We start from the raw sequence: 18,917 nt of genomic DNA on the forward strand, positions 1-18,917 counted from the left end.
CTCAGTTTTGCTACCAAGCCTGTCAGCATTTTTTACCTGCAGACTGGAACACAAGTCTTGTGCTGGAAGACACAGCCATCCCAAGTGTCATTGATGTTTCTATGCTGCTATTGTTGACGGAAGAAGCTTAAGCTCCTGGGCTAAATCAGTGTGCCCCGGAAGTAAGTTTTGGTAATGTTTTAAAACCACAAAATACGGCAAAATACTGTACCAGATGCTATCATCAATGTACTTGTTAATGCGTGATCACAGCATGTATATCAAACGATCGAACTGTGTTAGAGGTTTTTTAGAGGGCTTTGTAGTCTAAATGGGTACCTCCCAGTGACATGCATTGTTAGCTAGCTCATACTAACTTGTTTTCTCTCCATGACATAAAGATTTCAAAAGCTACTGAGCACCTCTTCTTTCACAAGTGGAGCAAACAAGTGAGGGGATGATAGTTTTCTCTCATTTGGTGTTCCCCGACAGGCTCTAGGGACACATATTGCCGCTACGATTTCAACAGTAGGCAATTTTGCATAAAAGTGGAGCTTTGTGTGCCGAAATGTAAAATATGTAGCAGCCGTAGGGGTGTGACAACTTAAGGTGTAGCATTTTGGAAGCTAGTTTATCTTTAAAAAAAACCCATTTTACACACATGTAGGTTGTGATCACCCCCCCCCCCCCCGCCTCTACAAGCCATTGTTCTGTTCAACAACCTGTGTTCATTTTGTTTATATTTATCTATTCTCTTCTCCCATGATCATTTTTTTTCTCCCTCATGATTTTCTATATTTCCTTTCCTTATGTTGGTATGTGTCTGTCTGTGTGCATGTTTTTGTGTACGCCCGCCGTGCCGTCTGCGTGGTTGTGGGGCCTTTTAGCAGACGCTCTGGTGGTGCAGAAGAGTGGCAGCAGCAGTGTGCTAGCAGAGGGGAAGCCTGAGTCCTGTGGTAAGGATGCTCTTGCTGGAATGACTGGCGTGTGACATCACTACATGCTTTGTATCTCTGCTGGTGTGACAGTGCCTCTAGGATGATTTTCTGGTTTGTTTATACTCATGATAACTGCCCCCCCCCCTTTATTTGGGGAGATGCCAACTCCCAATTTCCCGGAAGGCCCAGCAGGCAAAACTCGGTAACCTCTTAATCAGGAAAAAGCCGAAAGAAAACCAAACAAATGAACTAGGAGTGAAAACAAGTGGTGATATTGACACACTCCCAGCAAGTCTTCTGAATTAGGTTGTGACGTCACGACCAGAACACCCCCCAGGCACCAGATTCAAGCACATACCGCCATGAACTCGTAGCAATGCCAAGAAAGTGACATATTAGCAACAATAACGCAACAATGTCTTCCACTGTCATTTTGTGCTATGAGTATGACAGAACCGGACGGCCTCCCCCACACCTGGAAAAAGGGAGGAAATAACAAGATTAACATGTGCTTTGGTGTCATGAGCAGCTTAACTTCTGTTTACACTTCAACAAATGAAGAATGATAAAAAGGTGACGCAACTTTTACTGCGTCCCCATTTTTGGAGCGGGATCATTTATTTATTACCATGCTAGCTTCTTTTTACTTGTGTGCTCGTATGGCCATTAAGAATGTCAAAATAGATAATAAACATGTTAATGATGGCCAAAGTTGGATACATATAGATGAATGATGTTATACCCAGGGATTTATTGAGGAGTTCCACCCCCAAAGTGATGATTTCTGTTTCTATTATCTGTCAATCATTACATCCGTATTTAAATATTATTTTCAGACCCTGAGGTATTGTAATGTAAGGTTCATCTCTAATAAACCCTGGGTCCTTCCTCTTTAAAGATGCATCTGCTGAGGGTGCTCTATCAGTTTTAAATGTCACATCGGCCCCGAGAGTGCATTATTCTTGCCTTTCAGCAAAGAGTGTCGATAAAAGATCAGTTAGGGCCTCTGACTAATGCATGAGTTGAGATGGATTGGCCTGATCAATAACCATGTCAGCGCTCTGGCTCCTCAACGTTTCATAAACCCTGACCTAAACCCCCGTTAAGCACAGAAAGCAAGATCAACATCTCGAGGTAAATTCACACCAGCTCTTTCAGCTCTTATGCCTTAATCACTTTGACACCCTCGCATTGTCCTTTCCCTCCCCCCCTTTGCCCCCCAGCCCCGTCTAGCCCTGACTCTCCTCCCCCCCGAGCCTGGGGCTTTTGGCTTCCCCAAACCTCTCCCCATCTATGAGCTCCCATTTCTTCCACTCGCCAACCCCCCACCACCATGTCCCCTTGCCCTTATTGATCCATAGGCTCTCTGGTTGATGCACTGGTCAAGAAATCTGTCTCAACAAGAAAGTAGTTGAAGGGTCACACCATGCACTCTTTCTCACTTTTAAATCATCTGCTAACATGCTATGTGTTCAAAATGCACATTTTCTTGATTTCTCACAATTTTTTATATCCTTTTTTACATTGTCTTGCCATTTTGCGCAGTTTGTCCTGTCAGTCCAGTCACGATCACCCAGACGTTAGATAAGCTCTAATCTCTGTCCTGTCGTGCAAATGAAACCATGCGTTTAGAACCTGAGAAGAATGCCCCCCCCCTTTAAAATAGCTTTATGTGGCTAGGTTTCAACCACTTCCTTTCAAAAAAGACATTGTGCAGCTGTTCTTCTCTACACACAAACGCAGCGTAATATAAACGCAGTCGTGTTCAGTGATAGCAAAGCATGTCGGCTGCAGACTGTTGTGTAATTGAAGCTCGATACCGTGTACGTGTGCGAGATTTCATACAGGTGTTGGCGTTTATGTTGGGGTTTTTCTGTCTCACTTTGCAGGTCTGGTCCAGCGATGTGTAATCATCCAGAAAGATGAAAATGGCTTCGGGCTCACAGTCAGCGGTGACAACCCCGTGTTTGTGCAGCTTGTCAAAGAAGGTGACTCTCAACTTTTTCTCAATAACCTCCATTCTGGTACTTTATTTGTAGCCCTTGACAGTGTACTTCCAGAGAGGAGCTGCGTTTTTGTTTGTTTTTTCCCCAAAATGGGGCTTTTTGACAGGATATGTGGTCACTGGCATCGTGTGTTGCTGACTGGGGAGGATGGTGTGGGTTGTTATCAGGTCACAAAGAAAGAACTGTCATCACCGCTCGGCATTGTTCAACTCCCTTTGTTTGGCTGCTCTTTCGCTCTCTGACTCAACACTTATGGGCTGTTTATGCTGTTCACGAGACCGTTTATATTGACAAATGCATACAAATCTTGTTTTGGACAAGTTTTTGTGAGTGGAAATGATCAATAAATGCAGTATAGAAGTACAGTACATCTACTGCAACAAATTGTGCAAATCTTAACCCAAGTAAATGCAGAGTATTTTGGTTTTATTCAAAATAGCTTTTCAGATACGACCAGCAGGCCAAGCAGCTGTGCACCCATGCATGGTCCAGGCGCGGCATGCAAGTGATGATCTTGAGGCTTTTTGGGAGCTCCATGACAATAAAGTTCATTTGAAGTTTTTGCCTTCTATAAAAAAAACATATTTTCTATATAACTGTGCAATGAGCATATACCATAACATAAACATTGCAAATGTACTTCAAGATAAGTCAGACATCAGTTGTATTGTACATATTTTAATGTCATTTTCCACTTGCTGTCTGCGACCCACTCAGAATGGATCCCTGACCCTCTTGTGTGTCCCGACCCACTAGTTGAAAGCCACTGCTTCAAACAGCACTTATGTCACACGTCAGCCACGAGAAAAAAAAAACGGTTTCAGCTGACTGGAGTCATTATAAGCCTGTCTCGTACTGTACCTAAATCCCTTTGTTTGGGGTGGAGCTGTGAAACAAGTCTTTCACGAAGTATGACCACTGTTCTGGTACTCCAAATAGTTACTTTGGTTTGTAGGATTTGCTTTTGGAAACAATTTGTCTCCCTTTTCTTGCTTTCTGTTATTTATGCTGCTCTAATTCTGTGATGACTGTGTGTTTGCCAGATGGGGCTGCAATGCGGGCAGGCGTTCAGACAGGAGACAGGATCATCAAGGTAGCGTGTTTGTCCGCCTCTCTCTTTGTATGCTCAAGTCTAATGTTTTCTTGGCCAGGGCTGAAACAGACTGTAGGCTGCCACCTCCTGGTCAGTCCTCACCGTTAAGTTCTTAATGTTCATGGTACAAATGATGCCTTCCAGGTTAATGGAACCCTTGTTACGCAATCAAACCACATTGAAGTGGTGAAGCTTATAAAGTGTAAGTCTTCCTCTAACCTAAAAGTACTTTATGTTTGTGCAACAATCTAACGTCGTCATTGATTGCAGCCGGCTCCTATGTGGCCCTCACAGTACTGGGTCGCCCTCCGGGGCTCGCCCAGATCCCTCTGTCTGAAGCCGAGTCTGAAATGCTGGGCGTTAGCATTTCCTCCCCAAACTCTCCAGCAACAGAGCGCCCATACAGTCCTCATGACCGGCTCGCCTCCACACAACCTCAATGGGTACTTATGAACCACCTAGCATGCCTTGCACAGAGAGCCATTTTAAAGCCTCTTCTGCTTGTCATGCATTATTTGGATTGTACCTCTCTTGCTGTCCTGTCTAGGCAATGAAGGAGGAGTACAGCAGAAACCCCTCCCCCAAACTACTGAAAGACAACCAGGATTCTAAGAAACACATTCCACAGCTGCAGGGTCAGCTCTTCAAACCCACTGGCGCAACGCAGGTAGAACATATTGCACCCGCTCGTTGCTAAACAGTCGGGTGTCAAGAACAGTACGCATCAGCAGCATCCCTAAGGTCTTTGTGTCATTCACGTATCATGGAGAGCATTCAGGCTCTGGGCGACCATTAATCTTGATCTCATTTGGGGATTAGGCTTCTGTGGAAAGCTATACTATTGTGTCTGGATAGGGAGTTTATTTCGCTACTAGGCCAATTTGGCTCCATGATGTGTTTATTAGCGCTGATAGAGGACCTACTTCCCTATTATTTTCTTGTATCCCCTTATGAGTAAAAAGACATGAGTACAGGCAACAAGTATAAATTACCACAGCCTTCATTTTGTATTTTTGTAGATGTTTTATCCTGTTACATATTCCGTTTAAACGTTTCTCCGTGCACTTGCAGGAGGCTGCTCCAGGTGGCGATGCAGATGATGGTAGCATGTTTGAGACTGAGGACACTCCTCCCTCGGTGGGAGACCAAAGTGCTGATATGTCTTGGAGCAGCACCCCTGTAAGTTATCACTGCCATTTCCACTAACAATTCAGTAGACATGCTCCGACCAATTGGTCCCCTTTGACAGTAATCGTCTCATTCTTATCCTGTAATTTTCACTAGTGATATATGTTGTCTTGAGAAAGTCAGTAAAATATGTTTGTTTTTCAAAATTAAGTGGCTTTTGTGGTAGCAGTTTTTTTCTATAATAATCAATTTTTGGGGGGCCCTTCTTGGAATTGTCCTAACTCCACCCCCCGCCATACGATGATCTCACTCATGACTTATCTGGATCGGCATATGAAACCCTGATTGCAGCATCCCTACTCCCCAATTAGCCAGGGCAATTACATATCGTGTTTCTATACTTGCCGATTGGCCGTTAATTTGTGAGTTGTGACACATCCAACCTACAGATACCTTCTGGATTTGGACTCGGGTCCCCAGTGAGTTTATGCCAGAAGGAGTCGTCCTGCCCTAGCCCAAAGAGCACACCCAGGAACAGCTTCAACTCCTGCCACTCCCCGGAGACGGAGGATGCCACCGATCTGGTAGTCATATCGACAGTAGCTATAGTCTAAATGTTTGCAGTCTGCATTTCCTTTGTCAGACATCTTTAATGTACAACTGCATGGTAGTCTTCGTAGTATTGGGACAGAAACAGTCATTCCACAATGTCGCACTGCCCACAGGACCCTGTGTCTCCCGCTACATCCATTAGTCCTTCCTCTCGCCTTGTCTCGCACATCATCGGAGCTGAGGATGATTATTTTGATTCTGACCAGGAGCAGGTATTTCACGTCATAACATGGCACCTATTGACAGGCATTGTTAAACTGTTGTTTATCTTTGTTCTTTCAGACAAATGGCCAGTGTAACCGCTTCACCAGCATTGAGCAGCTCAAGTCTCGGCCCGCCCACCTTGCAGCCTTTCTGCATCACGTCATATCTCAATTTGATCCGGCCCCCGTGGTACAAACCCGCTTAATCAATACATATTTTTTTATTGAATTGTTTGTGTTCATTTGGTGCTTATTGTGTGTCGCCAGCTTTGCTACCTCTATGCCGACTTCTACAAGCAGACCAACTCCAAAGAGACCAGACGCGTGTTCCTGGACTTCCATACCTTCTTTATTGATCGGGGAGCAGTAAGCACGATGGTTTCATTGAACACAAAAGCAGAATAAGAAAGCATTTCACCGGTTTTTCTTTCTTTCAGCATTTGAAGGTGGCCGTCCCTGATTCCATCTCCACGGACCTTGGTTAGTTTTTCACGCCTTCTCTTATGGCATCACCTTCAGATACATGACTTACCTTATCTGAATGTGCTTTCAGATCGGCGGCGGACCGAATTGATCCCGGAGGAAATAAACAGACAACATGTTCAAACACTGCAGGACTCTTTGCTTCCAGACATCCAGAAGAACTTGGAGGATTTCAGGTAGCGGTTCTCCCCAGCCATATCACTGAACCTGTCTGTAGTGTGCACGTAACGTAATATGACATGTCGGTGCATGCAGGCAGAAGCGCAGTATGGGCCTAACTGTCGCTGAAGGCGAGCTGGGCAGACTGGACCAAGAAGGTGTGAGAGATCGCGTCACCCTGGAGCGTGAACGCTCATATGCTGAAAACATCATTACCAAGATCGAAGACATTCTGTAAGTGAAGTAGATCAACACAATAATGCACTTGCCAATAAACATAATCGCTTGCATTCACATATTTTTTTTTCCCATTTGTGTTGCTTGCAGGGTTACTGCCCAGACCACAGAAGAAGAGAAGTGGTAAGCTAATTTACTGTATGTACTGTATGAGTGTATGAAGATGATCGCTTCGGGATACAAGAGCTTAACTTAATATTCAACACAACAGATAATTCCCAATGCTGAATAGATGACATGTCAGTCTTGCTACACGCAGAAATACATTTGACAGGCCATTAATTAAAGAATGTTGTTCATGCAATACGTTTATATTAAATAATAGAAAAGTGTGAATGATTGAAATAGTCTATGTGTGCAACACCATATGGTGGAGGCATGTCCCAGATGGTATGTGCTGACATATGGTGCAAGTCACAATATGGGCTCCTGATCTGTTTATATTACAATGTTTTCTATGTAACAAGCTCTGGGTTTCCTCTCTTTTCAGCACTACCATGCAGTATGTCATCTATACATACATGAAGCACCTTGGTGTGAGGGTCAAGGAACCTCGCAGTCTGGAGTCAAAACGGGTCCGCATCAACTTCCTTCCGAAGATTAAGGTACAATACTAATTTTGATACTGCCCTCCTGTGTCACCAAGCTGACTCTGAATTGCTACCCAATAGAAAAGCATCAAAACAGACAAGGAAGGAGAAGAGAAGGTAAAGAAGCCCAGGTTTCCCAGTATCCTTGGACCTCAACGGAGACCAAGCCGCATTGAAGCAGCATCAGGTGGGCTGCTGTATTTACACTTTAAAGGAAACATGTTAGCTGTGTTTTTAAAGGCTTTCTAGATGTCTTACCTGCAGTCAGAATACCTCAAGGATCAAGAATTCCAGTAGAAGTAATATTTTCTCTGAACAGCCAGAAAATTATATCTCAAGTCTGTGTGCACGTATGTCTACACTGGAAGGAAACAGGGGGATTAGCTCCAAAGTCTGGCATCAGCCTTGGAGCTGCAGACAGAGCTTCCCTGAGCTGGGTCTGGAGTCCCAACAGGGACAGCTATAAATTGTACACAAGTTGAATCCACTTGTGTTTTTGTGATGTGTGATGATTGTTGCCTCCAACAACGCTGCAGCTCCGCTTAACTTTTGGCTTTCACATGGCAGTGGAGTCGCTTGCATGAAAAGAATGGCAAGTCTTTGCTCAGGCGGTACTATGAAAATTACAAATTTTAGAAAAAAGCAAAATAAAATCAGCTGAGAGACGACTCTCATCCAAAAACAAAACACTCATTAGTTGGGACACTTGTATGACCAGGTATCAATGTATAAAGGACCATTTAAAAACATACCCGCAGTGCTCCAGTACCTTCTCACTTCACTCTGACAGTTGACGGACTCCATGACATCTCAACACACAGCAGCAGCAGATCCAAATAACTTTGATCTTGTCGACAGAGCATCTGCCAGGACTTCCAAACTAAATCAACAGTGTTTCTTCAACCTACAATGCTATGTGAGATTGTGACACCTCCATCTCTTTTCTCAGTGGGCAAAGCCTTGGACAGCCGTCCCAGGCCTCAGAAACAGTTGTCTCAACCTAGTTTGGGGGCCAGCGAGCACACGGATGGGGGTCGTTTAAGGGGCAGCCAATCCAGCGAGGGCTCTGAGCTCACACACTCCACATTTGTCACCAACTCATCCACAAACAGCAGCACCTACAACTCTGATGTTGGCCGAGAAATTGATCCAGGTTCGTTGGTAATGCCGATGGATGTGAGTGTAGAAGGAGCTAGCATGCAAACTTCTGTCAACTTGCAGGTGGGACTCCAACGTCAGGCTCCTCAAGGCTGAGCGACGGTCTTCAATCAGACCCCCTCGATGGGTTGCCATACCCTGCATCGCACTTTGACCTTTACAACATGGACCAACTACAAGAGGATGACAGAGAAAGTGACAGGTGCTTACACATGATTCAAACTAGCGGTGATATTTCCATCAGCTGCATGTGATCACTCATCTGTCTGTTGACATTGCAGAACCCACGAGGGAACGCCAAAGGCCATCAGAAGGTGAGCTTTGGTTTGTTTGCTATTCCATGTCACGGAATCCACACGTGCGGTGCTAAAAGTTCCATCTTTTCTCCCCAAGGCTGGAGGGATTGGGCGCTGCCGACGTCCAAAGCGAGGACGACCAGGGAACAGACTCGGAGCATGATCCCCTCAACTGGCAGCAGCTGGTGGGACGTGAGGTTCTGGCAGGTCTCAGGCCTCACGAAATCAAGAGACAGGAGGTTATCAATGGTGAGGTTGCCGTGTTAATAGTACGCTGTATCAAAAGTCCACGTGCTTTGAAAGAAACCAGCCATGCATATTATCAATCTTTTATCAATCTTTTTATCTTTTATTATTGTCGTTTTTAACTGAAACTCTGGCTTTGCAGAGCTATTTTACACTGAGCGTGCACATGTGCGGATGCTGGGAGTTTTAGATCAGGTCTTCTACCAAAAGCTCTCGAAGGAGGGCATCCTGCCCCCTGCTGACCTCAAGAACATCTTCACCAACCTGGAAGAGATTCTACAATTGCATGGTTCGCACTTACACACGGCACGCACAAATTCCCGTACAAGCTCCTGCCTGCTCACTTCTGTTCCTCCCTTTTCAATTCAGTTTCCATTCTGGAGCAAATGGCAGCCGTTCGGAAGAGAAATGAGTCTTCAGTAATTGATCAGATAGGAGATGACTTGCTCTCCTGGGTGAGTGCATTTCTCAGGCTGAAATTGTATTGCTGTTTCAGAGTGACTGATAGAGTGGGGAAAAAGGGGTCGCTGAGATTGCTTCATGGCAAATAAGAAAAACACAAGCATGCGATGGCGTTTGGTTCCACACGTACACCTCGTACTCCATTTGCTGGTTGTCTTGTACCTTTATAGAAGCGTACTGACATTTAAATCATGCATCATCACCTTGGAAATAGAACTGTACTACAGTACAATGGAAGCTCGTTTTTCAGTGGTCACGTCAAAACGATGCCCCAGATTTATGTGACACGTACCACCAAATGAGCGTGGTGAGAGATGTAGCTTAGTTAGCCACGTATCAGCTGGCAGCCTCATCCAAAATGTCTGCATTGGGGGCATAAGTAGGCTAAACGCTCCCTGCTGAGGGCCTGGTCTAGTACACGTAAACTTAAGCCACCCATGCCACGAGGACTTAACCCTGCCCCCCGCTCTTCTGGGAGGTTCGGCTCAATGCAGTGGTTAAACACTGTCTCCATGACAACTGCCCCTGACCCACATTATCTGTCTATCCCCCCCCCCCCCCCCCCCCGTCCTGTCTCGGCCTGGCTGCTTACAGTTCAGCGGCGGGGAGGAGGAGAAGATCAAGCAGGCCGTGGGGACTTTCTGCAGCAATCAGCCGTTTGCTCTGGAGATCATCAAGACCAAGCAGAAGAAAGACTCGCGCTTCATTTCCTTCATCCAGGTAGTGTAACGCCGAAAACACAGCAGAGACATTCAGTCGCTGCACTGCATGGACGCTCCAAATTATTTATGGAGTCTGTTCATTTGCATTCCGTTAAAATTTACCCTCATTTCTGTTCAGGAGGCGCAGAGCAACCGCTTGTGCCGACGGCTCCAGCTGAAGGACATCATTCCCGTGGAGATGCTGAGGTTCACCAAATACCCGCTGCTGCTGGACAACATCTCCAAGTACACAGGTAGGAAGGATGCCGCTGTGATGTCAATGCAGAACACATGGGCGTTTTATGCCAACCACTCAGTTATATGGCTCTGCAGTCGCTGAGTAGCAAATTACAGAGAGGAGATTAAGAGTTTAACGGTTCAGGAGCAGTGGTGCACAATTTAGCAAATGTGCCACTTGTTAGGGTTGGCAACAGTAGAACCATGTGTTAATGCAGCTCAAATTCCCATCTCTTCTGTTGATTTATATTCAGTTTATCCATTTCCCCTGTAGAACCACGTAGGCCTTAGTTCACCGCTGATGTCGTATTATTTTTCAGACGATGCAGTGGAGAAGGACAAAGTGAAGCAGGCAGCAGACTGCTGTAGAAAGATCCTCAATCATGTAAACCAGGCAGTCAAGGAGTCGGAAGACAAGCAGGTGGGATGTTTTCTGACACCCAATATATTTTGTCATTAGTGCCTTCTTTGCTCCTCAGTTTGAAAAACACTTCAATGTTGCCCCTCCCACCCACTGTTCTTCTTGTAGAGGCTGGAGGACTATCAAAGAAGACTGGACCTGTCCTCCCTGAAGCAAACGGACAACCCAATGATCCAAGAGCTCAAGGTGACATAGCAGCATGAATTTGTAGCTTCAGGTAGACCTTTATAGAGCAATTTAAATTATACGGAGGCCTCACTTTAAGTAGTACCTTGTGAGAAGGAAGAAAGAAAAATACAATGAAAGGAATATTTCCATTTAAAGATGAAAATGACTGTATTTCTTCATAAAAGCGGCCAGCAGAGATGACCGGTCTTCTTTTAAGGCATTTTATTTATCAGTCAGAGGTCTCATTTATAATAATTTCATAACAAATTGATTGATGGTTAACTTTTCCAATTGATCAGTCAAGGCCATGTAGTCAAATACTCATCTCGGTATCTCTAGTCTTCATATCACAATAGGAAATAAGATCTGACAACAAATTGGAATGAGATTGTACAGAAGCACATGGAAGCACATTATTGTGAATACAAAGACAACTAAAATAAGAAAACAAAGGGAACTCATTTATAACAGCCGAGTGGCAGCTGGTAAGACTTTCCCTCGGTGGGTGCTGCTGTTTTGATTAGCAATTGAGTCAGCAGCAGGGCAGCGGTGACCACTTTCATGATTTATTTTTCTTGGATTGAAAGTCAGTTTAGAAAAATATGCGAGCTTGCCAATGTAAGTCAAAGCACGCTTCGTTTGTACTTTAGTGTAGTCATTATTTGTAATATGTATGTATGTGTATATATATATATATCTATCCATGTCCTCCATCAGAACCTGGATCTGACCAAGAAAACCATGGTGCACGAGGGCCCGCTGTCATGGAAAGTCAACAAGGACAAGACAATTGGTAAATCAAATAACGTATTAGTTTGTGGGCAACTAAAACATCCTGTCCCTGGGTCTGGGTCCTCTCAGAGCTCTACACTCTCCTGCTGGAGGACATCCTGGTTCTCCTCCAGAAACAAGATGAGCGTCTCATCCTCAAGTGCCACAGCAAGAACTTATCGGGTACCGCAGACACCAAGCACATCTTCAGCCCCATCATAAAGCTTAACACTGTGCTGGTGCGCTCGGTGGCTACAGGTACGCTCACAGCTCTCCTGCGATGCACTCAAGGCGAACATTGAGCTTAATCATCCTCCTTCTGTCCCACCAGACAACAAGTCCTTCTTTGTGCTGTCCATGTCTGAAAACGGCGCACAAATCTACGAGCTGATGGCTTCCACAGTGTCGGATCAGAGAACGTGAGACCAAAACCTTATTACCCTGCTGGCACGGCTTTCAGTCTTTCAGTTGTTTAGTTTTGTGTGTACCTGCTGCCACTTACAGGACTGGAGTGGAACAGTATCTTCCCCTACATACAAATTGCTTGGCAGTTTAAAAATATACAGGAGAGCCTAGCAGACTATGTCTAAACAATTCATATGAGGCTGATGTGTTCCTTTCTCTCCACAAGGTGGCAGAATCTAATCACACAGAGAGCCGATGCCATGAAAGTTAAACCACACAGTGTCATTCCTTTACCGCAGACTGAGTATGTTCATCTATCATCGCCTCACCCCCCAAACCACAAGCCTTTTTCTTTGTCTTTGACTTTGCTTCTCATGCGTGTTTCTTTGTGTGCCAGCAGGGAGCGAGATGGAGTGGAGATCATCACAGCTGGCGTCTCTCGGCTCAGTAAAGACTCAGACCGTACATCTACTGGCAGCACTCAGTCCACAGGTGACTGGGGGCACATCCACACTCCCTCCACATCAGTGCGCTTCTCAGGATGACGCCTAACTGTGACTTCTATCTTCTCAGATAAAGAGGGTAGTCCAAGTACGAGGGGCGTGACGCCGAGCCCTCTCCCAGCTAGTAATAACCCCTTTGAGGTGGTAAAGGCGGGCGGGGAGGAGGAGGAGGAGGAAGGCTTTGTGGACCCGGAGCTGCCATACCAAGGGACTGAAGATGGCGGAAGAGACTCCTTTAATGTGTTTCCCTCCAGAGCGGACGAAGCACTGAAAACATGTAAGCAGGCATTTTGTACTCTCAAATCATTAGGTACACTGCTCTATAAAATAAGACCCAGCGTAGGCACTGCATCAAAGATGACCCTGACAAAATGGAGATGAAAGTGTACAAAAAACTAATTGCTGTTTCCTGGTGTGTGGAAGATGATTTAACAGATGGATGGCGCCGTAGTGACATCTCAAAACATCTGATACCAGATCCAGCAGCCTGTACCATTATCAGATCTACACCAAAAACAGAACAGGAATTGTTCTTCAATATTTCTTTAAATAAGACAGATTTTTGGTTCTAAAATGAAATATATTTAAACCTAATAGAATGAATTATTAAAACTCATTCATGAACAATTGTCAATTATTTCATGAATCTAATCTTAAATCTAATGTTAAAAAAGGCATTTTATTTTGTGAGTATTCATATTGAAGACCATATTAGCTTTTTATTTAATGATGCCTACAAACGTTAACCATGACAAGGTGGTGGGCGGGATGAATGATCTGATTGGCTGAACTAACAAGCCATTTTTGCAAATATGGCGCCTCATGTAAATAATACTGTACACCAGGAGATGGTGGACATCTGTAACTTCAATTTGTGCGTGCGGCAGTGAGTCCATTCCCCATGGCAGTCCACAGACAGCATACCTGAGCCCATGCTTGGCTAAACCGTGTTTGGGTTGTCAAAACACCACGAATGGTCGGGGCAGTAACGGGAATGTAAAAAAAAAAAAACACAAATAGTGGCAATAGTGGTTATTGTGGCGGTGCAGGCAGCAGTGGTGTTGAAGATCCTGCTGTAATTGATGATGATGGCTGGGTTTGCTTGAGAAACGAGGAAGAGTATAGGAAGGGAAGGGCTCAGACATTTGGATGAGCTGGTGTCATGGAGAGAGAGACCTGACAAATAGTGAGCCTGGTGATGTCATCATATGAACATTAGATGAGTACATTTACTCCCAGCACAAAATGGTCATACTGGTCATTTTTCTCTTTTACAATATTCATCGATCTATAATCATCTTTAGACTACAACCTTTTGAAATATTAACATTAAATTCAGTTATCGCAGTCGGGTCTGTGACCAGTTAACAGTGATAAATCAGGATTTCTATATTCTATATTTCTGACGACCATAAAGAATAAATTGCACATGAAGTAACTGGTGTTTGTTGGGCCGGTGGTCCAGTGTCGTCATTAAAGCAGGTGTTGGTGACGCAGCTCATGTCGCAGGAGGCTGCCGAGCGGACTAAGCGCTCCACCGGGGCCCGCCTCCTCCGGACCACCTCTCTGAGGACCCCCCAAAGGGGTCCTGAGGTCCACAACGGCTCGGAGAGGAACACTTCCCAAACCGAGGACCCCACCCAGGACTTGGGCTCCGGGGACACTGGCTTCTTTGAGTCCACCGAAGACTATGGTGAGTGTTGGAGCACATCATTCCGTGCTTGGCATGGCTTCCATGCTAAATCCACACTTTGACCCTCAGCAGGATATTTAGTCCTGGAAGGATACGGCGGCCCGGGGGAGAGCAGCACCGACGACGACATCCTGGCGTCGCCCGCGGGGAAGCAGCTGAGTGCGTCGCAACGCTGCGCTGCCGACTCCGGCATCAACCTGAGGTTCTCCGCTGCATCGCACGCCGGCAGCCTGTCGTCTTTTAGCAGACAAGTCCTGTCTCACCTGAGAAACCTTCAGGCCAACCTCAATCATCTGAAGGTAGCGTCTCATCAACTGCGAGGTCACGGCTCTTAACGGGGGCCCACATCTCACTGGATGAATCTGGTCTTGCAGGAGGTGGAAGCCAAGTATAATAATCTTCTCCATCAGAGGGCAGCCACGCACTCGGATGGAAACAAAGGTACTGATGCTCACGTTAGAAAGCTAGTCTTCCCAAACAAATTGAACAAATGAGGAATGGTGTTATTTTTTTAACTTATCAGAAAGTAGTAGTAATAGTAAGTAGTAATAGTACTTTATCTAATTATTCATAGATTACAAATAATATGTGAGTGTTTTGTTGTGGACTCCCCAGATAAGAGATAGTGGACGTCTCTGCTGCACCTTTTGGCTTTGGGGGAAGCTCCTGTTTTCTGCGTGTCCTGGACTTTGTGGACCTTCTATAAGCTTGTCCTCTCTACTGCTGAGACCACCCAACCACGCCTGCCCCCTCTCATCATGGCAGTCTTCAACACAGAGAGCAAAGACTTGAAAGGGGCGGAGTCGATGTTTCCTCCCCATCAGCACAAGGCAATCAAAAAAAAGCATCTAACATCCCCTGCAAGCAAGAAAGAGAACTTATACCAAAATGTACAAAGATATGTGGCTTTATATACGGTCTATATATATACATACATAAATGTCTATGTATATATATATATATATTTAGATATATGAAACACAGTGCAAGAAAAGGAAAATTTTAAGATAATGTATTAAGATTTTTTTTATCCCAAGATGTATTTATTTTCCTTGTTTAATTTTTTTTATTTTGAAAAAAAAGTGTTTCCTGCGTTGCTTGCATGCTCTTCTTCTTCAGCCACACAGGCTTGGTGTGAGTGTTGAGTGCTAGCAAGGCTCACCTTCATCCTGCTGTACAGAACCCCCCCCTTTTAAAGGTTTAAAAAAAACACCCTCCGTGTTGCGTTCAAAGTGCAGGAGTTGGCATCACTTCTCTGTGTGGCGTTGAACTAGAATGAAGAGTCCCTGGAGGGGCTCGGATCTGGTCCTGTTGCCAAGGCCTGCTTATTTATCCCCCATCCCCGTCTTCCTTCAAGATCCTAACTGCCTGCTAGTCTCCTCTAACCCTGTCGTGAAGTTCAACATGTACTGTACCATGATCATGTTGGAAGGTTATGCATAACTTTAATAAATAAATGGTGCCATGACCCGTTCGAAAAGGAAACCATCTCGAGATTACCATCCACATCTGTGGCTTTCTTGTTGCATGTTCTTCTCCTGGGCCAGGGCTATTCAAGTCAAGTTTATGTAGATAGTCTTTTATCATGAAGGTGCCCCAAAGCACCATTTTTTTTAATATAACAGAAGAACTCTGCTGTTTTTAGGGACCTACTGCAAAAATGCAAATCACCGCTGCATAATTATTAGTGATAGATCCTCATGACAAGACAATTGTCGTTTTTAAGGACCTACTGTAAAACCGCCAGTCACACTGTAGACCCCCAAGACAAGCACTGCTGTTTTGGGGGACCCACTGCAGAAACTCTAGTCACAAATCCTCATGAGATTGCTGTTTTTGGAGACGTGTTGCAAAACTGATAGTTACTGCTGCATTAATGCATTTTTGTTGTAGTGTCTTTCTTTAGACGCATCTCTGGTCAAGAGGATCCAACGGGACCGCCTGCATGGGAGCGGAATGCTGACATTGAGAAGATGGGGGGTGTACGTCGTGGCTGTCACGTCGAGTGTCCTTGGCACTGTTCCATCTTGTGTGCGTCTATTTGTCTCTTTGTCTCTTGTCCGTCCCACGGTCTCCATTAACCTTGACTGCGCTGATTCTCCTGCCGCTGCCGACAAAGGAAGAGGAGATGACAAGGATGGACACAAGGTGGGAGGGGGACGCGTTGAGGTATCAGTGACAAGGTCGTCCTGTGTTTTATTTGAACAATATGTCCATTATCGTTGCTTGTAGAGTACAGTGGTGTCCATTGGTTTTGCATTCTAAACAAATATTATTTTAAAATACTACAAGGTATAAATGAATGAAATTATGAATATTAATAACAGACATTAGTAATACACTAATTACAAGTGCGATAGCTTTAAAAACATTCGTAAGGTCGATTTTTTAAAATATATTTGTTATATTTGAGTTTTTCAGCCTAATTTAATAAAATAACATAAAATAAGATACCTGGTAGTGTTAATGAACTATTCATTTTAATTGGGAAAGCTTATTGTCCAAAATGAACGTTTGCGGGAGAAGAAAGTCATGTGGCGTCAAGGATATTGAGTGTAGTTGTTCCTTGGGAGGATAGCGGGATGGAGGATGGAAGGATGGATGGATGGAGCCTCCCATCCCGGAGGTCACTTCCCAGCCACATTGGGCTTATTATTGTGTGCGTGTGCAGAGCAAACGGCCCTCTGCTAATTCAAATGCCTATTGAGCGCATTTGCACATATTATCCCGTGTTGACGGGGTGCTGTAGTAGCGGGATGAGGTTGCCATGGTGATTAACTCTCAGATAAGGATGCTTGACTAAAATGATTTACCTGCAGCAGAAAGACATCTGGCGTTTGCAGTCATCCCGCGTGGCAACAATGATGACGGTGCAGCCTGTGAATAATAGCATTCGCATATGTTGCCCCCCCACACACCTCCCAAACAGGTTTTCTCATCAATATGCTAATTCCTCATCTCATATTTATTGACTTATTTACTCACGTGTGTGCAGCGTCACCGCATGCAGTTGAATAGCATTGTTGGTGTTCTGCAATGGATTTTAACTGCCTCTATTTTTTTTATTATCTGTGTGTTTTTACCACATTGAATAGTCTCGGAAAGGGTGAGGGGGGTAAATTACTCAATTTCATTGCATGTGTTGTACTGTGTCGGTAGTCATGTGACAAATATGCAATCATGATGCTGCGGTAACCAAACAAGGTCCTGAGATAGAGATAGACATGATGTAATTGATTTAATGTAATGATGTAATTGTAATTGATTTAATTGATTTCAAAGTGCACAAAAAAGTTAAAAAGCAGACTTAATTTATTTAAGTACATTTAACGTGTTTAATTTGATTGAATACAAAAGTTTAGTTTAACATCTACTGAATAGTTGAGCAGTTAATTTTTTTTCATATTTGACTTGTACTTAAAAATTATTAGTTCAGTCAACATAATTAAAATATCTCGTTTCAGATCAAATTATTTTGTGCAAGCACTTACATTTTATGCAAAACATTTTTTTCAGTGCAATAGTACACAACTATGGAATATAAACTTTAAAGTGAAGCAAAAAAAACCCTCTACAAATAGTATAATAATTTTGTTATTAAAAGTGTTATTGAAATAAATTGGCAGTAAATGCACACAAATTTAACAATAGTAGTAAATTATATTATAACTATTATTATGCTATTATATTTTATCTAATTGAAATTTGAGAATAAAAAATCCATTCATTAAATTAGAGAAATTGTAAATAAAATAATTACAATATAAAACTGAACATAATTTTTTGTAAAGGTGGTATTTATTTTTTATCGTTTTTAATAGATTGTAATTACATTATGATTCGTATATTCATATATATTTTTTGATCAAATAGAAACTGTAATGTAAGAATGAAGCATTACATTCTGTATGTGTAGTATATGTATAATCTACTATGTATGTACTGTATAGTATATGTATGTGTATATGTAGGACAGAATAGAATGAGCTGTGCATGTTGTGTTGACAATGTATGAGCAACATGTCACAGTCCATCAAGTATTTTCCACATGCATGCCCCCCCCACTCTAACCTGCTTCCTAATCAGCAACCTGTGATTCTATGACATCGATTTTCACGCCGCACCGCCCGGTTCCCGCGCACAGAGCCAATATCAGATGGACTGGAATGGAAATCGATGGTCTCCCTGCGAGTGGCATGAATCCATGGAAGCTCCCGGGAGTAATCAGTGTGTCGGTACCGTGGAGAGGACACGTTAACTGGGATGAAGTGAGTGGATGCAAAAAGTCATGGATGGCAAACAGTCAAAGGGCTAAGTGATTGGGACTTAACACTGAAAGAAACACAAACCCAGAGGCTGCACGGCATTAACCTTGTCTAATTAGCACACAGCACTCTGATGGAGGAGCCGCAGAAGAAAAAAAAAGGC

At 43.9% G+C, this 18,917-nt stretch overlaps 1 protein-coding gene across 9 annotated transcripts in view; it reads left to right on the forward strand.

Annotated features, from left to right (window-relative positions):
* The window catches only part of arhgef12a (Rho guanine nucleotide exchange factor (GEF) 12a), a 30,680-nt gene extending 14,680 nt beyond the window's left edge, over nucleotides 1-16,000 (forward strand). For 2 of the 9 annotated variants that reach the window (XM_058079811.1, XM_058079815.1), the window contains 37 exons: nucleotides 867-935; nucleotides 2,807-2,905; nucleotides 3,967-4,016; nucleotides 4,161-4,218; nucleotides 4,287-4,459; nucleotides 4,564-4,683; nucleotides 5,088-5,195; nucleotides 5,594-5,728; nucleotides 5,870-5,968; nucleotides 6,039-6,149; nucleotides 6,227-6,325; nucleotides 6,397-6,439; nucleotides 6,513-6,618; nucleotides 6,698-6,835; nucleotides 6,929-6,961; nucleotides 7,329-7,443; nucleotides 7,510-7,615; nucleotides 8,378-8,581; nucleotides 8,650-8,788; nucleotides 8,868-8,900; nucleotides 8,980-9,131; nucleotides 9,271-9,417; nucleotides 9,498-9,583; nucleotides 10,185-10,310; nucleotides 10,431-10,545; nucleotides 10,849-10,949; nucleotides 11,058-11,135; nucleotides 11,835-11,910; nucleotides 11,979-12,146; nucleotides 12,220-12,307; nucleotides 12,520-12,597; nucleotides 12,691-12,785; nucleotides 12,867-13,073; nucleotides 14,262-14,489; nucleotides 14,559-14,788; nucleotides 14,864-14,930; nucleotides 15,105-15,999. In XM_058079811.1, the coding sequence (XP_057935794.1) occupies nucleotides 867-935; nucleotides 2,807-2,905; nucleotides 3,967-4,016; nucleotides 4,161-4,218; nucleotides 4,287-4,459; nucleotides 4,564-4,683; nucleotides 5,088-5,195; nucleotides 5,594-5,728; nucleotides 5,870-5,968; nucleotides 6,039-6,149; nucleotides 6,227-6,325; nucleotides 6,397-6,439; nucleotides 6,513-6,618; nucleotides 6,698-6,835; nucleotides 6,929-6,961; nucleotides 7,329-7,443; nucleotides 7,510-7,615; nucleotides 8,378-8,581; nucleotides 8,650-8,788; nucleotides 8,868-8,900; nucleotides 8,980-9,131; nucleotides 9,271-9,417; nucleotides 9,498-9,583; nucleotides 10,185-10,310; nucleotides 10,431-10,545; nucleotides 10,849-10,949; nucleotides 11,058-11,135; nucleotides 11,835-11,910; nucleotides 11,979-12,146; nucleotides 12,220-12,307; nucleotides 12,520-12,597; nucleotides 12,691-12,785; nucleotides 12,867-13,073; nucleotides 14,262-14,489; nucleotides 14,559-14,788; nucleotides 14,864-14,930; nucleotides 15,105-15,115 (4,091 nt within the window). In that variant the 3' untranslated portion in view covers nucleotides 15,116-15,999. Of the gene's footprint in view, nucleotides 1-866; nucleotides 936-2,806; nucleotides 2,906-3,966; nucleotides 4,017-4,160; nucleotides 4,219-4,286; nucleotides 4,460-4,563; nucleotides 4,684-5,087; nucleotides 5,196-5,593; nucleotides 5,729-5,869; nucleotides 5,969-6,038; nucleotides 6,150-6,226; nucleotides 6,326-6,396; nucleotides 6,440-6,512; nucleotides 6,619-6,697; nucleotides 6,836-6,928; nucleotides 6,962-7,328; nucleotides 7,444-7,509; nucleotides 7,616-8,377; nucleotides 8,582-8,649; nucleotides 8,789-8,867; nucleotides 8,901-8,979; nucleotides 9,132-9,270; nucleotides 9,418-9,497; nucleotides 9,584-10,184; nucleotides 10,311-10,430; nucleotides 10,546-10,848; nucleotides 10,950-11,057; nucleotides 11,136-11,834; nucleotides 11,911-11,978; nucleotides 12,147-12,219; nucleotides 12,308-12,519; nucleotides 12,598-12,690; nucleotides 12,786-12,866; nucleotides 13,074-14,261; nucleotides 14,490-14,558; nucleotides 14,789-14,863; nucleotides 14,931-15,104 lie in introns of all 9 variants that reach the window. The other 7 variants (XM_058079812.1, XM_058079816.1, XM_058079818.1 and 4 more) reach the window with 5 other exon arrangements.
* Nucleotides 16,001-18,917: the final 2,917 nt, after the last annotated feature.

This window comes from Doryrhamphus excisus, chromosome 8, assembly GCF_030265055.1.
Source record: "Doryrhamphus excisus isolate RoL2022-K1 chromosome 8, RoL_Dexc_1.0, whole genome shotgun sequence".
NCBI lineage: Eukaryota > Metazoa > Chordata > Actinopteri > Syngnathiformes > Syngnathidae > Doryrhamphus > Doryrhamphus excisus.